This window comes from Clavelina lepadiformis, chromosome 3 (genome assembly GCF_947623445.1).
Source record: "Clavelina lepadiformis chromosome 3, kaClaLepa1.1, whole genome shotgun sequence".
NCBI lineage: Eukaryota > Metazoa > Chordata > Ascidiacea > Aplousobranchia > Clavelinidae > Clavelina > Clavelina lepadiformis.
The window spans coordinates 6,591,555-6,607,944 of record NC_135242.1 but is presented as its reverse complement, the minus strand read 5'-3'; the positions used below and the strand labels follow the sequence as shown (position 1 = coordinate 6,607,944).

Here is a 16,390-nt window from a genome sequence, read left to right as displayed (position 1 = left end):
TCGTTCCCATTTATGGACCGATCCCTATAAACACTGTTTGAATATGTTTACAGAAATCGGTGGGTTTATATTTTAGACTGTCACTACTTTACCGACGAAAATCGTGCGTTTGAAGCATTTTTCACACTTTCTTGTTGATCTAACTTAAATGTTATAAATAACATAGGAAGCTAAACCTTACCTAAATCTATTTTCTAATGATCTAATCTAAATTTCACCCCAATAAAACCACAGCTGAAATCAGCTTTTTGGATGGCCTTTTCACTAACCTAACCGCCTATCGTTAACAACAGGCTGCTTTGAACCACTCACGGTAAAATAGTCACTCTATGTAAATCTATATACTCTATAAATCTATATATATCTATATATAGTCACTCTATATAAGTCAAAATAATTTCAGTTGCCACGACACCGGCAATAATCACGCCGTTCAAAGAAATTAAGTCTTTTATACTTTTTGTGCTGTTTATAACGCATGAACATTTAATGAATAATTTAATGACCTCGTTAGTCACGATGGGTAACTTTCTGTAATCATTTTCGTTGTAACGAAATTTATGGTGCAATTGCAAAAGTTTAAGTTGTGTATTACTTTGTCCGTGAATTTCATAATGATTAGGCCTACAAGTGGGCTAAACCCTCTGTCCATCACCACATGCCAACAAGGACAGGCCACGTAATTCAGGACAGTGCATCATAGAAAATACCATAGAAATCGAGGTGACTACTAGCTTTGATCTGAACTGTTATAGACTTTTTATTGCACAAAAACTACACTTACGCACTGCTTGTACTGGGCTAGGTTACTGAGGTAGGTCGAACGATTTATGAACTACAAAGACTGTAAAGTCGTAGACAAGGCCTACAGTCATGGCCAGTAATTCAACTACAGAGTTGAGAGCTTTGTCGCTTCGGTATGCTTAAGCCTGCTTTATGATTTTATGTTTGTCAGTTATTCTTTGCAAAATTGACTGCCGATGTCTCATTCTAATCTAATATATATAGTAAATAAGGTAAAATTAGTTAAATTAATGGTAAATAAAAAATAGAATAATAAAATGGAATCTTCAGTGTAAAACTGATAGGCTACTGCTAGCCTACTGGTATCTAGGCTAGGCCTATGCGGACTCGGCAATATTTGTGTCTTTACTCACACAGTCCACCTGTTACAGCACTTAAAAGACTTTATGTTGAAAACTGGTAAACTTTTCGGTATGTAGCTTAAACTGAATTTTCGTTGTTCAGACTGGGAAGTCCTAAGTCTGCATTTATTTGTATCTGGTGGTTTCACAGACTGGTTTATAAGTTGCTTGATGTAGTTCGACCTTTAGTGTAGTACTGTGGTGGTTTTAAGTTTTATTTTGTAAATATTTTGTCTTTGCGCAAATAATTTCTCATCAAACACTGCTTTCCAGTGAAGGTTGTTACCACATAGGCCTATGTTTTGGACAAAATTATGCTATCAGTACTCGTGCACACATTTAGGGAAACAGCCGAATCTTATATGATTCTGACTAACACAAAAAACTTTACAGTGACAGGAAAATACCGATAACATGGAATATGCAGTAGAATGGCAATTTTACCCTGATGAATTTAAGTCAACTGTCAACTTCTTATTCAAAAAACGCTTGCACCATACAATTTCTAGGTCATCAGCTGCTTACAATCTTAATGTTGCCCGTCTGGATTGTCATTTACTGGTTTAAGCTGACCCTATACTCTACTGTTTTCAGTTGAAGTGTTTTAGTTTATAACAATTACTGCTTTTTTAATTTAATACTTCTGGTATTTACTTAACTGAGATGTCTGCAAGAGCAAAAAGTAGAACCTCAGCTGCAGTAGAAAATGCAACACTATCAGTGAATGAAAAAATTCTTCGTGAATGTCATGAATTGTACACTGAGGAAGAAGTTGGTAATTAATTTACCTTTAACCTGTTGTAATAATTATGATACTTATTTGTTTTGTTGGACCAATTCCTATTTCTTTAATTAACCAAGTTGTTAAACTTTCGGTAGCCTGCAGAGAGTAAGTTTATTTCGCGAAATAAATAACACAGTTTAACAGAAGTAAAAATTAACCAGTAACAGTGTTAATTAACTTGTTTCTATTATATATGTTTCATAGGTTTGATTGAAATTGCAAAAGACATTGGCATTCCACTATTAGCCCCAAGAAAAAAGATTACTGTGATGCTCATTGGTAATCACTCAGCTGGAAAAAGCACGTTTATTAACTGGTACAGTATATGCTAACACTTAACGCTTTGCTAATAAACATTCATTTCATTATAAGCAGTCAATAGTATTTCTCATTTTTTTTTTTCACCAATCATTTGCTGCACAGTTTTAAATTTATAACAACATGGAGCAATTTAAATGTATATATATCTCATGCTTATTTCTCAGGTATATATGAATAAGTTGCAGCATTTTGCATGAGCACTGGTGACCTAAGTCATGTACGAGTGTAATGGGATATGCACTGGCAATATGTTCTGATAATTATATGATCTGTTGTGTTTAGTGAATGCCAACATTTTTCAGGTATGTTGAGGAGCATGTGCAAAAAACTGGTGTCGCCATAGAAACCCAAGGTTTCACCATAGTAACAAGTGGAAAGAAAAGGGAATCCTTAACTGTAAGTTGATTACTTTCCATTTTACATAAATTGAGAACAACTGATATTCCAAAAATGATTTCTAATTTGACAGGGAAACGCGACTTTTCATCTTTATCCTCATTTACAACCTCTGCAAGATATGCAAGGTTTGTGATTTTAAAGCAGTAAACCGTATGCCCTTGCTCTCTGTTCTTATAGATGAAAATTTTCCTTTTGTATTATGTAGGAGTTATGGATTACATTTCAACCGAAATAACAACATCAAAGCAGAAAAAGTTTTCATTGGTTACATTCATTGATACACCGGGATTGGTGGATGGAGACATGAAATACCCATTTGATGTTAACAAATCAATTACGTGGATTGGAGAGAACATAGCCGACCTAATATTTGTCTTCTTTGATCCCATAGGGTAAGCTATTTGACTGATAAATTAGTAGCTCTTAACCTGGCCGCAAGGCGCAAGGATCCCTTTTGGGGTAATGCAGTCACTAGCCTTTTTTGTGGTTGTCACAAGATCTTTAAGGATTTGGTGTAACTTAACTTTTTAATTTGTTTTAATTTAAACTTTTTTTGAGGGAAACTATAAGTGGTTAAAAGGTACCTGAAAACCACTAAGTGGAACAATAACTTTTATCTCCAAATGGAAAGTTTAAAGTGGTTTTGATTATTATTAGTGTTTGACTTGTACAGTTTTCTATTGCTAGGCAAGCTCTTTGCAAGCGCACGCTCAACATTGTCGAACATTTAAGCGAAGATCATGCGGAAAAAATGAAATTTTATCTCAGTAAAGCAGATGAGGCCGGACATGAGAGCGATAGACAGGTAGAGAATAAAGAACAACCTTCAATTCTAACCTGTACAGCAACAAATGATTACTAACAGTTTTTATATCTTTATTTCTGCAATATTGTTCTATTTTTTGCAGAGAGTTATGATGCAAATTGTTCAGGAATTGTGCAAAAGGCCTAATTTAAATAGAACTGGTTTTGACATGCCTACTATCTTTGTACCTACACTGGGTAAACAAAGTCGATGTGTGAATCAAATTGAATCTGTAAGTTGCTAAAATAGCAGCTGTTAAAAGCTTGCAATTTTTGTTGAATTTTTGAAAGCACTATGTTTCTACTTAATAAGGTATGTAAAGAAGTTGAAAAAACGATCAACGCTACCATCCAAAATACACTAAACACTTTGGAGAAAGATTGTTTGGAGATTGCTGACAAGATTGATCGGCTGATTGAACAGGACAAGTAACTTAACAATTTTATGGATACCTGTTAATTCATTCATTCATCTTACTACATGCTCAACACAGAAATAGGCTACTAGTGGTTATACGCTAGTAAATCACACTAAGAGTAACGATGTTCTATTGACTACCATAGGCATCTCATGTATATTGTATGTGTGCATATTTGCTGGCAGTTTAACCATTGCTTTTAATCAGTGGCGCTTGTTCCCACAACCTCCGTGCTAAAGGAAAAGGCTTTGGCCTCTTCATGCTTGGCAGTTTCCTTCCAATTGTTGTGCTTGCTAATTTTTTGGCGGTTAGTCTCTCTAAAGAAGCACTTGAGTCCACTTTTGGTGTGACTGGAGCTGCCACACTGAAAACTTACACTGTGAGGTTTTTAAAATTCTTTGCTGTTTTTTACCATTTTTCTAGGTCCAGAATGATAGCACTTTAGAACATTTCATTGTCGTTATTTTCAGTCTCCTGTATCAGCTGTGTGGTCCGCAGTGCCCGAGCAATATTTCTGGCATTCCTGCGGCGTCTTTGCTTTAATCACGCTTATGTTGCTTTTTGTGGCGGTTTTTGTGTCTCGCTCGCTGCCCACCATGTCTCGAAAGAGGAAGAGGAATTTATTACATGGAAGAGACTTTGTGTTATCTGAAGTGAAGGTCCGAAAGGTAATTGGACAGTTTTTGCGGATAAAAGTGTCTTATTCGGAAATATTAGCCTGGTGACAAAGATAGACTAAGATATTCAATCTACGTTCGAAACGAATGCATTATTAAATTTTTTGTGCTTACGTAATTTGTATATTAAAATATAAACGTATTAAATGGTCATTTGTTGTTAAAATAAAATCTAAATTCAAACATTTTTCTGTCCTACTCAGGAGGCGCTATACAAAGAGTATCTTAAACAAAGTGTTGCAGCCTATGACATGTAACGCAACTGCCTTTATGAAGTCCTTGACGTGGTATCGTCTAGTAACAAAGTTAATCTGGAAATGAAGTTTCAAAATTCATTCGTTCACTGCTACTTTTTTCATGTTGCAAAGTAATGTTTCTGTAAGCAAAAGTACATTTAAGTCACACTTTTCTATTTATAAATTAGTCAGCCGAGCATGGGATGTGAATTTATACATAGATTTAATCCCAGTTCTTGTTACATGGAACTTGATAATTATGTGCAATTGTGAAAAGAATCGTTTTCAATGAACCGTAATTCGTGAACCGATATTGCTTGTTGTAAAACTGCCACAGAATTACTATTATTATTCTTTATAATTAGTAACGCTGCAAGGCATTTACCTAACTATTGATCCTGTTTAGTTATTCATTAATATTCCAATAATGAATTCTCAGTTAAACCCTCAAGGAACGTCATTTGTTCAAGTGTTGTTTCTTTTTTTTTCACTGTTGTTGATATGAACCAACTCGTATAGGCCTAATATTTTTTACAACTTGTTTATTAAAATGAATGCTAAATTAAATTGAGCGACTGTTTCAATTTCTGTCTTGACAATCTGTTTACTATCTGAAATAAATTATTTAATAAAATACGGCGAGTTGCTTTGCTTGTATGGCATTTCCACCGATCACATCGCCAAGCTATGCTTGACAGCAATACGTCTTGTCACAACGAGTACTTGGCTTTAAAATCTTCAAATATTTTTTCAATATCCTCGATGATTTTAACGATATCGAGATACGTTACAACTGTAAATATCGGAATAAAGCGCTTAGCAAGATTTTTAAAAACTGTCTACAGTAGAAAGTAAAATGTTTGTTAGCACAGGATCTACAGAGCAATGTCTAAGCTATCAAACTTACTTAAGTAACTTCCAATTGCCGATGCTGCAACTAGCAAGATCACAATTACAATGAGTAAAATTACGATAACTCGCGTCCACGTTCGATTTATTTCGATTTCTTGCTCCAACTGTTCTGAACAAGTCCGTATAACACGTGAAATATTATTGTAGGTTTAATTTAAACCAGCTTATAGCCTATTTAAAAGCTAATAACTATGAAGTTTTATGGCTTCAGCCTTTTTCGGTAGTAGGCTATTTACTCTAACTTAGTAGTTAGTAATTTGTCCACAAATTTGCACTGAAGATTTAGGATAATTTCAGTGAAATCAGATTAGAGCATTTACCTTGGCATGGTTTTACTTCTGGGATTTCGGGAAGCGATTCTTCTTTTGTTGGCTCTTTCAACAAGTTACAATCGTCTCCGCATTTTAAACGCAAGCACATTGCGTCATCTGGATGAAGTGCTGATACGCATTGTGCTGAAGTGCTTTTGGTAAACAATCTACAAAATTTCAAATATAAATCTTGGATTATTTTACTGAAACGAAAGAGATATATCAGAATTTTTACTGAAGCCACGTTACATCCTGAGGAAAATTAGAACAATAGGCTATATAGGCTATTTACATCAAGTGTGTAGTACTTTCATATGAGGATCCTCAGAGTTAAACATGTAACACTAAATATTAAGCTGACAGAACGGAAAAAGAATTACTACGTTTTATCTAGGAGACCGTCCATTTCCTTCAAATGCATGGGAATAATGTCAGAATCAGAGTCTAAATCTTTGATTCTCATCTTGCGACGCAGAGACATATCAGCGTCCATTGGTTGCGGTTGGTCCACATCTTTCGCTAAAAACGATCGTATCGTACTTGAAGATTTTGCATGTGAAGCTTCTTGCTCTTCCATCTCATCCACCCGGACCTGGTCAGGATTTTTTTCAACGTCGGAAGTTGCACTTTGATAGTTAACATCTCCTTCAGTGATATTTCCTTCATCTGATTCTTTCTTACCTGTGCTCTCTCTGTCAGAGGCATTTGTATTTAGGTGGTCATCGTTATGACCGAACTCTAAACACTGACTTCGAAAATAACCAGATACAGTCATGGCATTTTGGGATAAATCTTGAGCAGAAAAAGATAAGTCTGACTTGTTTGCCTCTAAATTACGCCGAAATGAAAAATCGCAATCCTTAGAACTTACAAGATGTTTGTTTTTGAAACCTGACTCATCGGTGCAGCAGTCTTGCCGACGACAAGGACCCATCAGTTTCAATTTTGTGTCAATTGCGTCTCTTCGGCCGTTTGGTAGGGTATCATCCTCTATGATGTATTCCAAGGATTCTCTTTTGAGGAGAGCAACTTTTGACCCATCGTGGTGTAAATCAGGTTCGGCTGTAGATGGTTTGTTATCATATTCGCCAACCCATTTGTAACTATTATGTAGCCCTTGTAAAGTATATACATTAGGGTTAGCAGCTCCTTGTTGACACTCCGGATTTGGATCATCACGAATGCAACACTCAGTTGCACGGCACGGCGCCACTTTCCTTTGTTTGCTCATCGCTGAATCAGGTTGAGGTTGATCATTTTGTTGCGTTTCCGTAAAAAAGTCCTTGGTTTTAACTCGAAAAAGTTGAACATCGCCCGCTGGGTTGTTTAACATTTTTTGGGGAGTTGGCTGTTCACATTGATCAAACACGGTTTTTTCTTTTGTTTCAAGGTAACATCCATAACTATGGCTTGCTGCGCGACTGCGTGGAGTACCTTCGCCTTGAGATTCGCTATCTGACACAGTCTTTACAAGGCCGTAAGTTTGAAATTTGGCTGTTGCCGGCTGCTGTGAACTCAATTTCCCTAACCCGGATTTATTTCCAATAGAACCACGACGAACTGATGCTAATTCATTGTCGAACTTTACAGACGGTCCAACTTTTTGGTTTTGTCTTAGTTTATCCGAAGGGGCTGCACTGGCCGATGGTATATTCTGTCCTTTTCGAAACAATTCGGTTTCATCATTGTTCTTTGCCGTTACCCTCAGAGGCGTTCCGCCACCGGAAGACGACGAAAGAAAACTTTTTAAAGAAAAGATTTTATCCATATTGAAAAATACTAGGTTACACTTTTTTCGTTTATCCCGTTTTGCTTTTGTTTCCTTTTCTCATGGTAAATTACTAAAAAATGGTTTCATACTTTCCTTTCTGTTACGTAACAAAACTTTGTATGTGACAAACAGCTGAATGGATGTGTGACGAAAATAGCACCAATTTCAAACACAATAAAAAGGAGACAACTTTTGTGCATTTAATTTTTTTCGGATATAACACGACATATTTTTAAAGCCTTAATTTACTACAACATATATCGCCTAAAATTTAAGTTTAATAGGGAAATAAAATATGCAATTTTGTTACATTAATTATAGAGACAAATGTGTTGCGCATTGAGCTTGCAATAGCTACCTGAAAAAAGTCAAAGAAATGATGTATTGTGGCGCAACATTGAGGCTTTGTATATGCTTGGCTGAGTCGCGAAAGACGCGTTTGGAAGCTTTTATCGCCACATTCCCGCCACGTGTTAGGAGCATATAAAACAGACGAGTTAGATTCGTAAACAGGCTTAACAGGGCAGAAGGCCAGAAGGGCGAGTATACGGTATGTCACCATGATCTGTTGGTACTTTGACTAGGGAAATATTATATTTTTATTTTGCGCCATTAATTGTGGGGTGCAAAATTGCCGTACCACTGCCAACCGTTGCTATACCTACAGCATAATAGAAACAATTACCGGTAGAACTACTAAAAACGGATAGAAAAAGTGGTAAAGCCCTGGGCAACCGGTCGCTTCCACCTTTTGAACTATGGGTTAAAACGTGCACGATAATACATACCATTAGGCTAAGCTTTACAATAGCAGGTTAGCGTGGTGTATCGTTTTGCCGGGTATAGTGTCAGAGTGTATAAGTGCACAATCAAATGACCTCACAATTTGAGTCTCAAGTATAGAAGTATAGGCTACTCAAATTGTGATATCATTTGGTTGTTCACTTCTGCACTTGACCCGTTTTGCCTTAATTGCCTCTAGGGTAGACTGGCCAATATGTGAAAAATTTTTGATGAGGTCGACTAAAACTAAATTTAAAACTTTTACAGGTCGTACAGCAAAGATTTTAATTCTAGTATAGGCCTATAGCCTAAGTGCACAACCACAGAATGCCTTTGTACACTAGACCCCAGCTACTCAAATTGTGACATCATTTGTTGTGCTCTTATATACTAGACCCAAGATTTTTATGTGTGTTTGACTCTATGTATTTCTCTATTTAACATATTATAAAGCGACAGCGTTTTAAACAATAGCTTTGAGGTGGTGCCGGATGTTTTAGCGGCACTTTTTACGCCAATGTGCAAATGCAAAAGAAATGAATTTCAAACTTGTTTAATGTTTAATCACGACTTTCAAGATCTGTTGAATTTTACTAATCATTTTTCTTAATAGTGTAATCTCATGAAATTAAAGAGACAACAACTTAGACTGCAGGTGGTTGACATTAGGGCTGACAACATTGAAAAAAGTTTGCCTTCAACAAATGAACTTTTGCACATCTATCCAACGCCTGTCAATCAGTTGTTGGCAGTAAGCCAAAGTTGTAAGTTAACTAAATTGCACTGACATAGTAGTACCATATTTAAGTGTGTGGAAAAATACAACTTTTAGCATCGCATCTATTTACTTCACTTTCAATGACATATTAATTTGGCACAGGTTCAAATTGTTCTGCTGCACAGTGACGTCGCCCAGGTCCAATATCTTTTTACACGTATGGGTCACGAACTTGTGGTCATCCATTACATTGTGTAATGCATTGTGTTTGTGTTTCGTGAAGTAATGAGCAATAGGAAAATGCAACACTTAATATAACGTTGTGTGAGAGGAAATCAGATCGCACCTCGCTCAAGCGTTGTTCACAATTTTGGCAATTACTGTTTGATCACTACTACTTTTTGGACTTACTGCTCACTTTTTTAAGGTATTAATGCAGCTACCTTTACTAAAACAAAAATTGTGCAAGAGAGCTAGCACATTAGCAATTCATTCTGTTTGGTGTAGTTGATAATGATTATCTTCTGTGTCTGGTTTGACCTATTTAAAATTGAATCTCCAAAAACCAAATCCCGAAAGACTTTCAATAAAATCAAGCCAGATTGTAGTTTTGCCGTTTTTTAGATGAAAATCTGGACACAGGTGCTGAATGGCTAGACGGTAGTTTATGTAATTGCCTCATTCTAGTTGGACATAGTTGCCAGAAACAAAATTGATAAAAACAATACTTGATGTTATTTTACAGGTAGTGATGTGTTTTAGTTGTGCATATTAGGTTTATAATAGTAAAAGGTGAGCTGTACATACACTGTACTTGTGGGCTTGGATTGAAATTTTATGTTTGGTAGAACCAGATTCTTGCACTGCATCACCACTCGTCTTGAAAAAAACTTCTACCAGCACTTCTCTGTTTTTCCGTTTCCTTCGTTGAAGTTTCATACTGGTATGTAACTCTTTCCATACTCCATAGTATACATATAGTGGGATCTTGCTTTTTTGGAGTTTATCACTTCAAAACTCTCACCATTTGGCAAAGAATAGGTAATGCATTGTATTAGATTTGTAAACACTAGTTATCCGAAACAATGTGTCGCGGAAAAAAAACGGTTTAGATTTGCAAGATCTTACCCCATGTGTCAAAACAACAATTGTTTTAAGGTAATACGATAAAGCTTTCTCATTTGAAGTGGCATGGTATTTTATTCACAGGTACAATGGCACTTGTCTTGAATGGGTTCAGCAATGACAAAATCACGACTCCATTGGGATCTCTACCTTACAAATCAAATACCCAATTTTTGAGTTTAAGCGAGGGGAGTGATAATTCTGAAATAATTGCTCAATGTGTCCGCATTTTGCATAGAGGAGGTGTTATTGCAATCCCTACCGACACCCTTTATGGTGTTGCATGTCTTGCTCAATGTACAGAGGCTGTAGAAAAGCTTTATGCTCTGAAAGAAAGAAATACAGTTAAACCTGTTGCGATATGTGTTGGAGAAACATATGATGTCAGTCATTGGGCAAGGTTTCCTCAAGGTCTTTTGTCTTCAATGTCACAAAAGCTTGGTCTTCATGAAGAAGGTCGGATTTACCAACGTCCAAGTTCGCCAAGCATACTGGAAGATTTCCTTAATGACCTGCTGCCTGGACCGGTGACCATCGTGACACAGAGGAGTCCAGCCTTGAACAGCAACCTCAACCCAAAGACCACATCAGTTGGCATCCGAGTTCCAGATTGCCCATTCATCAGAGATTTAGCCAGCAAGTTACGCGAACCATTAGCTTTGACATCGGCCAACATCAGTGGTGAGGAAGCCTCACTACGCATCAAAGATTTTCGTAAGTTGTGGCCTAAGCTGGACGCTGTTGTAGATGGTGGTGTGGTCGGCTCCAACATTGTAAACAACAATCTCAAGTACACCATGGAAGGGTCAACGGTGTTTGAAATTATGCCCGATGGTTTAACGTTTAAAGTTTTGAGAGCTGGATGTGCTTATGAGAGCACTGTGCGTAAGCTGCAAGAAAATTGGAATTTGAAACTTGTTTTGTAGTGTGTGACCCAAAGCAATTTCCAGATGTTACTCTTTTCTTTCTCAGTTTTAATACACAATCGTTTTAAAGGGTTAATTTGCTATCTTTTATCTGTTTTAGTTTTGTTCTACAGGGCTTAAAAACTGCACCACACTACGCCTGATTTGTATTGTTGTACAATGTACATAGGAGTGCTTATTCCCGCTGTGTTTGCTGTTGTAAATTTTGTATTTGCATTTCTTTGTTTGACACAGACATTGTGCCATTCTAGACACCTACATGCTGACACTCTGCAGTTGTTATGTGTCTGAGTCAACATCCGAGTCTTTGAGTTAATTTCTAAGATGGTTTATTTTCACAGAATTTTTATGTGCAAATAATGTAAATGTCATTATTGTAATTGATCAAGTAAAGCTATATCCAACATTCATTGTCTAAGGGTATGTCATAATGTCGTTATCTTTGGTAATAGGGTATATGCTAACATCACTTATTCATATATGCATGGTATGTACATTTTCATTCATTCCTACTTTTAAAAACATTTCTCTGTTTTGACTGCGGTTTTCTGTTGCAGTTTAATCGCCTGACTTGGAATATGTAATAAAGATGCAGTGAGCATTATATTGGCAGTGTTTTACAGGGATGTTTCTACAAACATCACTACTACGCGAAACAGTACCCAGAAACGAATGTTGTTTGTGGTACTGATAGAATTGTCTCTAATCGAACTGCTCACTAGTTCTCAATCTGTTACAATTTCACTGTTAATTTTGCGCTCAGTGAATGTCGTTATTCACTCAAGGCGAGAGATAGAAAATGTACATTACGTGGTTGTTGATCAATCAACTAAAACAGAAAAGTCAATGAAAAATTATTTTTGCAACAAGCCTACTAAGTTATCTTTTGTTTAGCGTCTTGGTATCACAGCCTTTGTGATGCACGAAAGCTACTTCGGAAATCAGGAATAATAAAACGACTTTTTGAATAAACGTTAGGTGGGGTTAGAGTGTTTACTAGTTATTCAACCTGACTAAATGTTGGTTTTAGGCGGTTAGCGCCATATCGCCACAATTCCAAATATCTCTTTTTCTTTAATGTGTTGGGGAACTCGGGTTAAGAACTTTGCATTATAACAGCGTGAACCCTGCACGTTTATATTTGCTCATTTAGTTTGCATCTGGTCAGTAAGCTTGACTCTCAGCTGTATTTTCGACGTGTTCACCAATCCAATCGGTTTCGAATGCTTATCGAGAATTACGCGCTAATTTTCTTGCGTCGAAGTAACCACTTATACTTTATACACCACACAATACTTGTGTAGAACAAGTGGTACCTAGATATTGGTGCAGATATTTAACTACTTTTTTAAAGATCTTTCAACTTTTCTTGTTCCACGAAGAACTACAGTAAATCTCTCGCTAGGTAGCAATAAAGTGTTTAGGATAGCTTTTTAAAAGTAGAAAATTGCTTAATTGGTTGGTGTTTGTGGTCTTAGCTTTTATTAATATTGTAAATTCACAGTGATTTAATAAGTGACCGAATCATTATTAAATAAATAACAGTAAAGTACAACTTTCAAAAAATGGATAATTCCTTGGTTTGTTCTATTATACTGTATAACGAAATTACTAAAACCGCAATAATTTGAAAACTTCCACATGGGGTTTCCTAAAATTTTGCTTGTAGATTTAGTAACCTATGTTTTGCGCTATTTTAATCTATAACAAATAAAATAAACAAATAAATTCCGACAAACTCAGATATCTAAATTTTCTGTTAAAACTCGCTACATAGGCCAACTCAAGACTAGGATTTTAGGCCAAAAACACGTTTTATTAGTTTTCAAGTCAAATTTATAGCTTAACTTATGTAGGCAAAGTGGAATTTGTTAGCGCGCTATTTCCAGGCTAAAAATTGCAATAACTTATATGTTGGATCCTAAGCAGTCATGTTTGGACGTAAAAGCAATCTCGTCCATCTTATTTTGTTTCCTACTCATAGTGTCAAGTGTGAAATCAGTTATTCGGGCGCTAGAAGTGTCAATCAAACACCACGACCTGAAAACCTTTCAACAAGCCCGTCAGGTCAGAGACATTAGACAATCAAAGAACCGCAAAGATGCGAAAAATACGTCATAACTTTAAGTAATCTGAAGAAAATATCAAATGAACCTATTCTAGCAACGTTATCTGTAACATTGGGTCCGTGACAACAGGCCAAGTCAGGTTCTTTTACTGGATGTTGATGCCCCGATGCAACATGTGACTGACACGCGCTTCGCCCACCGGCCACTGTTGATCAAAAAGTCTACAAATACCAAAATATATTAGAACAGTTAGAAATGCTTTAATATACATCTACGTATCAAACCAAATTCGTATCAGTATCAAACGATAAATTAGAAACCGCAAGATAGGTTATAATTGTGAAACAAACGTGACAAGCGCCAGCGAAAAGACCCACCGTACAACAAACCAGAATGTGGATATCTTTTCTTTTAAAAGTTTCAGTCCCCTTCTCTATTTTGTGAACACGGCAAGACATAAAGTATTTGAAGCCTTAAATGCAACGGAGAAGGAGAAACGTTTACAAATGTGCTTGAGGCAAAACGCAACCCGTAAAGGGTACGGCAAAATTTTACTTCAAAACAAAGAACATAAATATGGAGTATCAGAGTGTGTACACGTCATGAAATCATCACTTTCAGCTACAACTATAAATTTCGTATCGTGTGTTTTTGATTATAGATTGCGCGGGGAGCGAATGATGGTACTAGCCTTTACTGTACTGTGCAACAGGATGAAAATATGCTAGCACACAAATGATGCAATCAACGAACGGAAAAATGCGGTAAAGCCTCAAGGGCTTAAAAAGTACTAGATGTGAATGCATATAGGCTGAAGTAAATTAAAATATATAAACGAAACATAAACAACCTTAAACAGAGTGTATCTAAAAACATTAAAGCTTTAAGTTGAAAGAATAAATAAATGAAAAGCATTACTAAATTGCCGTCAAAAAAATTCCATTGTATGAACGTAATATTTTGTCAAACATGTGCAGAAAAACGAAACGCTTGAAGCTCTTGTTCAAGCGTAGCTATACGCATGTATGCCTAAATGATAAATGATATATAAATTTCATAAATATGAAAAACAAGAAAGCGAAGTTGAATTTTTAATGTTTAATCCCTTTCAATATTTCTTTTCAGATAAGATATTTTCAGTCTGATTTCACTGCAACGAATAGCACGACTTTGACATTATACGCAGTACGGTGAAATAATTTAAGTACCTGGCAACGACATCAACAACACGCACATGCCTCACGAATCACAAAACTGTCAGTTTTTTGTTACAAAATTTCCCTAACGTGAACAATCGTGAAGATATTAGACAACGCAAGGTCATCATCTGTAATACAACAAGGTTGTTTCTTGCGATGGTTGTTTGTGTATTTCTTTATGAACTTTCATATCTTTCGCTTGAATCCTAAATAAGGTGTTCCGTGGTCGCCCACATTGTCATTCTTGTCACGAAATTGCGTTTCTCTTAAAAGATTGCGACTATATAGATGTAATAGTGCTGGCAGTCAAGGAAAAGTGTAAAATGCAGTAGATACAATTTTGAATATACATATATAGGGATGTCTATATGTAACAGAGGGAAGTTTCTTTTTTAAGATTTTATGACAACCTTTATATGTATAGAAGACTATTTTGTGTTGAAATTTTTCGTAAATTAATTTTAAACATGGTCTCAATAGATTTTTTATTTATTTTTATGTTTTCAATAGACGTAACTTAGTTCGCTTCAAACTGAAATCGGCAAATTGTTTAGCGTTTAGAGTGGCGAGCATTCAAGTTTGTTCTAACTTTACATAAATCAGATGTTATATTAATGGGACCGCGGTAAAGAAACTTCCACAATTATAATCTTGTTGAAAAATTTATGAGCTCGCGGCATTATAGAAAGACATTTCTTTGGAACCCATAAATATTTACGCTTTACATATGTAGATATACTTTTTGATCTAAATGTTATATTTTTACCCAAAGCAACTGTACATTAATATTAACCCAAGCCATAGCTATCAAGAACTGTTTCGGCTAATACCGAGAAACATTTATCAAAATCCGCTCAAGTCGTCATATGTTTGAAGTTTTTCTTTGCCTTTATCTCTTTTTTGATGTTTTTTCTTTCGTTTTCTTCGAATGTTATCTTTAAAACAGGAAAAACCAGGTTTAACTTTATTTTTTTTCATATTTTGTTTTCTTGATAAAGGTTATTACTTTACGGCGATTATAAGCGCTGCACGGTTTGGCACAAGACAACTTAGTTTAGATGACGGTATTAAGTAAAAATGTTTGATGCATCCTCGACGGCGTTACAAGTCCATTTTGCGCTAAGTTGCTTTATGTTGGGTACGAAAACATTTTATCTAGATTCACAGCTGCAGACATAAACAACACACAAGAATTTTTCTTCCTGAGCCTCAGGGCCTAAAGAATATAAGATTATGCAAGTTGCGCATATTTTAAGTAATTTGGCTCGTGCCCATTTTATTAGATTGTGCATTTTGCATCAGCAGGATATACGGACAGAAGATAAAAATACTAAACAATGAACGAGAGATAAAATGTATAATAATCACAAATTTTACTTTTTTATACGCAAGATAATACTCAATACAATTTAACTCACGTGTCCAAATACTTCTTAGTAACAACTGTAACATTATATGGTTACGGTTAAAAAAAATTCAACGTTTTCCATATAGTACCTATTTAGTACATGCTTTTATGAAATGCAACAAAAACGCTGTAACGTTTCCGTAACATAAAGAAAAGTTATAAACATTAAACTTTAAAGCTTCATTAAGCGCATTTTTATTTGAAGCACCGTTATAGAGGAACGTGGATTAGATAAAATATCCTTTTTACCGCTCGGGGCTGTGTGGTAAGCTTATACCACAAGTGAAAATTTTTTTTCCGTGATCAATGCACTGCAGGCGATAAAAAAATCTTTCATACAATTTGCAGAACGCACCCATTACGATGGAAACTCAAGCAAATCG

At 35.8% G+C, this 16,390-nt stretch overlaps 3 protein-coding genes across 4 annotated transcripts; 2 read left to right on the top strand and 1 right to left on the bottom strand.

The window, feature by feature from the left end:
• Nucleotides 1-1,743: 1,743 nt before the first annotated feature.
• LOC143449129 (uncharacterized) lies at nt 1,744-5,432 on the top strand. Its single transcript, XM_076949212.1, has 11 exons — nt 1,744-1,920; nt 2,134-2,245; nt 2,553-2,646; nt 2,720-2,774; nt 2,855-3,041; nt 3,337-3,454; nt 3,558-3,686; nt 3,767-3,882; nt 4,080-4,251; nt 4,343-4,540; nt 4,753-5,432. Exons 1-11 carry the CDS (start codon nt 1,809-1,811, stop codon nt 4,804-4,806), a joined length of 1,347 nt encoding a protein of 448 aa, XP_076805327.1. The 5' UTR covers nt 1,744-1,808; the 3' UTR covers nt 4,807-5,432.
• Nucleotides 5,433-5,437: 5 nt separating this feature from the next.
• Nucleotides 5,438-7,820, bottom strand: LOC143449127 (uncharacterized). 2 transcript variants are annotated; one of them, XM_076949208.1, is made up of 4 exons: nt 6,392-7,820; nt 6,018-6,175; nt 5,693-5,806; nt 5,438-5,578 (listed from the first exon to the last, which is right to left on the bottom strand). In XM_076949208.1, exons 1-4 carry the CDS (start codon nt 7,774-7,776, stop codon nt 5,496-5,498), a joined length of 1,740 nt encoding a protein of 579 aa, XP_076805323.1. In that variant the 5' UTR covers nt 7,777-7,820; the 3' UTR covers nt 5,438-5,495. The 2 variants fall into 2 exon arrangements, with proteins under 2 accessions (XP_076805323.1, XP_076805325.1); XM_076949210.1 differs by having other exon boundaries at nt 5,693-5,801.
• A 2,179-nt stretch (nt 7,821-9,999) lies between these two features.
• LOC143449137 (threonylcarbamoyl-AMP synthase-like) lies at nt 10,000-11,935 on the top strand. The gene is made up of 2 exons (XM_076949222.1): nt 10,000-10,223; nt 10,490-11,935. Exons 1-2 carry the CDS (start codon nt 10,118-10,120, stop codon nt 11,329-11,331), a joined length of 948 nt encoding a protein of 315 aa, XP_076805337.1. The 5' UTR covers nt 10,000-10,117; the 3' UTR covers nt 11,332-11,935.
• Nucleotides 11,936-16,390: the final 4,455 nt, after the last annotated feature.

Excerpts from the sequence above, each read along its gene's own strand:
- LOC143449137 (XM_076949222.1), top strand. The coding sequence starts at position 10,118 with ATGTTTGGTAGAACCAGATTCTTGCACTGCATCACCACTCGTCTTGAA. Across the intron at positions 10,224-10,489 it reads TTCGTTGAAGTTTCATACTG|GTACAATGGCACTTGTCTTG; the intron begins GTATGTAACTCT and ends TTTTATTCACAG.
- LOC143449127 (XM_076949208.1), bottom strand. The coding sequence starts at position 7,776 with ATGGATAAAATCTTTTCTTTAAAAAGTTTTCTTTCGTCGTCTTCCGGT. Across the intron at positions 5,807-6,017 it reads AGAAGTAAAACCATGCCAAG|AACAGTTGGAGCAAGAAATC; the intron begins GTAAATGCTCTA and ends GGACTTGTTCAG. Across the intron at positions 5,579-5,692 it reads GGCAATTGGAAGTTACTTAA|TTGTAACGTATCTCGATATC; the intron begins GTAAGTTTGATA and ends CGATATTTACAG.
- LOC143449129 (XM_076949212.1), top strand. The coding sequence starts at position 1,809 with ATGTCTGCAAGAGCAAAAAGTAGAACCTCAGCTGCAGTAGAAAATGCA. Across the intron at positions 2,647-2,719 it reads AGAAAAGGGAATCCTTAACT|GGAAACGCGACTTTTCATCT; the intron begins GTAAGTTGATTA and ends CTAATTTGACAG. Across the intron at positions 4,541-4,752 it reads CTGAAGTGAAGGTCCGAAAG|GAGGCGCTATACAAAGAGTA; the intron begins GTAATTGGACAG and ends TGTCCTACTCAG.